The 3,037-nt window shown below is 53.3% G+C and overlaps 1 protein-coding gene across 1 annotated transcript in view; it reads right to left on the bottom strand.

Moving 5' to 3' along the window:
* The window catches only part of GUSB (glucuronidase, beta), an 88,412-nt gene that overhangs the window by 2,838 nt on the left and 82,537 nt on the right, over nt 1-3,037 (bottom strand). The window contains exons 9-10 of the mRNA XM_011992908.1: nt 2,661-2,745; nt 869-1,045 (exon numbers count right to left, since the gene is read on the bottom strand). Coding sequence (XP_011848298.1) covers nt 869-1,045; nt 2,661-2,745 — 262 coding nt within the window. The remainder of the gene's footprint in view (nt 1-868; nt 1,046-2,660; nt 2,746-3,037) is intronic.

The following is a 3,037-nucleotide window of genomic DNA, read 5'->3' as shown; positions in this document are numbered from 1 at the left end:
GGAAGATCAGTTGAGTCCAGGAGTTTCAGACCAGCCCAGACAACATAGCAAGACCCTATCTCTAAAAAATAAACATTTTTAAAAAAGAATCTTTTAGTTGGTGATTATGTTGCCAACATGGGAATTCCAGGTAGAAGAAACAGCTCAAGCAAGAGCAGGAGAGCAAACGAGGGCAGTGGAAACAGATCAGTGGCCGGGAGTGAGGGGAAAAGAGGATGAAAACCCAGGAGAGAGCAGAGGACACTGGGTGTCCTGACCAGGGTTTAGGGCTTTGTCCTGTGGGCCTGGGGGAGCCGATGACAGGACTCCCAAAATTGTCACCTGTGGCTGGCACAGAGGCTCACACCTGTAATCTCAGCCCTTTGGGAGGCTGAGGCAGGAGATCACTTGAGCCTAGGAGTTCAAGATCAGCCTGGGCAACACAGCAAGACCTCATCTCTACAAAAGTAAAAAAATTAGCCAGGCATGTTGGCATGTGCCTATGGTCCCAGCTACTCAGGAGGTTGAGGTGGGAGGATCACTTGAGCCCAGGAGGTTAAGGCTGCAGTGAGCAGTGACCACACCACCACACTCTAGCCTTAGTGACAAAGAAAGATCCGGTCTCAAACGCAAACAAATACAAATTTGGATTTGTTAAGAAGACTACTTGGGCACAGGTGATAGGAGGCTGTCTGGAAACAAAGCTGGTAAGGAGGCCACCTCTGAGGACCAAGCAAAGGGGGCCGAGGCGAACGTGGATGAGGCAGCGGGAGGTGAGCCCAAAGCTGAAGTGAGGGGAGCAGTGCAGTGGGCGCAGGGCAGGCCGAGGGAGGTGAGTGACATCTCTGCCTCAAGAGAACACACAAACAGAAAGCTCAACACCGCTTACCTGGTGAAACCCAACAATCGTTTCCGCTCCATACTCGCTCTGAATAATGGGCTTCTGATATGTCTTATACCAGCTCTCAAACTGGGTGGTAAGCTGCTGCTGAATCAACTCCAGGTGCCCATAGTCGTGATACCAAGAGTAGTAGCTGTTCAAACAGATCACGTCTACATACGGAGCCTAGGACCAGAGTGGCAGAACCCATTTAGCACCCACAAGACAGCATGACTCAGCACTCACACACTGGGGGGGCTTCTCTGACAGAGAAGGTAAGAAGGGGATGTAATTCCAGCACTCTGTGACGCTGAGGCAGGAGGATGGCTTGAGGCCAGGGGTTCGAGACCAGCCTGGGCAACACAGCAAGACCCCAGCTCTACAAAAAATAGTAGTGAAAAAATTAGCAGGGCGTGGTGGCTCATGCCTGTAATCCCCGCACACTGGGAGGCCAAGGTGGGAGGATCGCTTGATCCCAGGAGTTCAAGACCAGCGTGGGCAATATCGCAAGACCCCCTTTCTACCAAAAAAAAAAAACCAACCTAGAACGGGAAGAGCTGCCTCCTGGGGCTGAGAACATGCAAGTACACCAATTTAGATCCTGAAATTACCCTGTTCCATAGGCAGGAAACATGGTCACAAAGTAGCCCAAAGGAGTCAGGCCTGTCACTCCACGTTGATGCTCACGACATGCGCAGCTGGGAAGGGCTGTGAGAGGCACAGCAGCTGCCAACGCACAGTCCTCAGCCAAAGCCCAGGGCCCGCGCCACTGGAACTGTGTCCTCTCCAGGCAGCACTCCCATCACCGGGCTTCCCCTCACCTTGCCCTGGAGAAGCGTTCCCACCCGAGGGGCCGATGAAGTCATTCTCACAGAAAATCTTTTTTTGTTTCATTTTGGGAGAGAGTCTCACTCTGTCCCCCAGACTAGAATGTTAGTGGCGCGATCTCAGCTCACTGCAACCTCTGCCTTCCATGATCAGGTGCTTCTCGTGCCTCAGCCTCCCAAGTAGCTAGGATTACAGGTGCGTGCCACCATGCGTGGCTAATTTTTTTGTGTTTTTGGTAGAAACCAAGTTTCACCAGTGGCTGGGCTGGTCTTGAACTCCTGACCTCAAGTGATCTGCCTGCCTCAGCCTCCCAAAGTGCTGCGATGATAGACGTAAGCCACCATGCTCGGCTGTCACAGAGAATCTTGAGACAGCTTTCACGAGGCAGCGCTGTGGGCTGTAGAGGACTTGCAAGAGTCCATCCTAGGAGCAGAGCAGGGAAGACCGAGTAGGACCACCCCCAGCTTCAGCAAAGCAGTGCTCACGGCTGAGCAGCAGAGGCTTCTGTGTCCAACTGGCTAGTTTCTAATGTGTCCTAAACACACTTCTTTCTAGTAAAAATGCTGGCCGGGTGTGGTGCTCACGCCTGTAATCCCAGCACTTTGGGAGGCAGAGGCGGGGCGGATCAAGAGGTCAGATAGAGACCATCCTGGCTAACATGGTGAAACCCCATCTCTACTATAAATACAAGAAAGTTAGCTGGGTGTGGTGGCGGGCACCTGCAGTCCCAGCTACTCGGGAGGCTGAGGCAGCAGAATGGCGTGAGCCCTGGAGGCGGAGCTTGCAGTGAGCCGAGATCGCGCCACTGCACTCCAGCCTGGGCGAGAGAGCAAGACTCTGTCTCAAAAAAAAAACGAAATGAAAAAAACCCAGACTGGCAGCGCATGGTGCTTTCTAGCTGTTCCAATGAGCAGGTTTCAGGACGAGCCTAGGCAAAGGCAGGGAGAAGTGGGATGGGGACCCCCAGGCTCACCCCCTTGTCTGCTGCATAGTTGGAGTTGGTTACAAAGGTCACAGGCCGGGAAGGGTCCAAGGCTTTGGTGTGAGCGATCACCATCCTGTCCACAAAATGCAGAAGACACGGGTTCTGTCAGTCCAAGGGCTCAGACACCCTCCCATCCTCTCTGTCCCATCTTCCCCCACCAGAACACAACACGGGGCCAGGCAAGATGGCTCACACCCGTAATCCCAGCAGTTTGGGAGGCCGAGGCAGGTGGATCACCTGAGGTCAGGAGTTCAAGATCAGCCTGGCCAACATGGTGAAACCCCTTCTCTACTACAAATACAAAAATTAGCCGGGCATGGTGGCGCGCATCTGTAACCCCAGCTACTTGGGAGGCTGAAGCACAA

Source organism: Mandrillus leucophaeus, unplaced genomic scaffold (genome assembly GCF_000951045.1).
Source record: "Mandrillus leucophaeus isolate KB7577 unplaced genomic scaffold, Mleu.le_1.0 Scaffold42, whole genome shotgun sequence".
NCBI classification, from domain to species: domain Eukaryota; kingdom Metazoa; phylum Chordata; class Mammalia; order Primates; family Cercopithecidae; genus Mandrillus; species Mandrillus leucophaeus.
The sequence above is the reverse complement of the archived record's forward strand: the minus strand, read 5'-3'. Positions and strand labels throughout refer to the sequence as shown.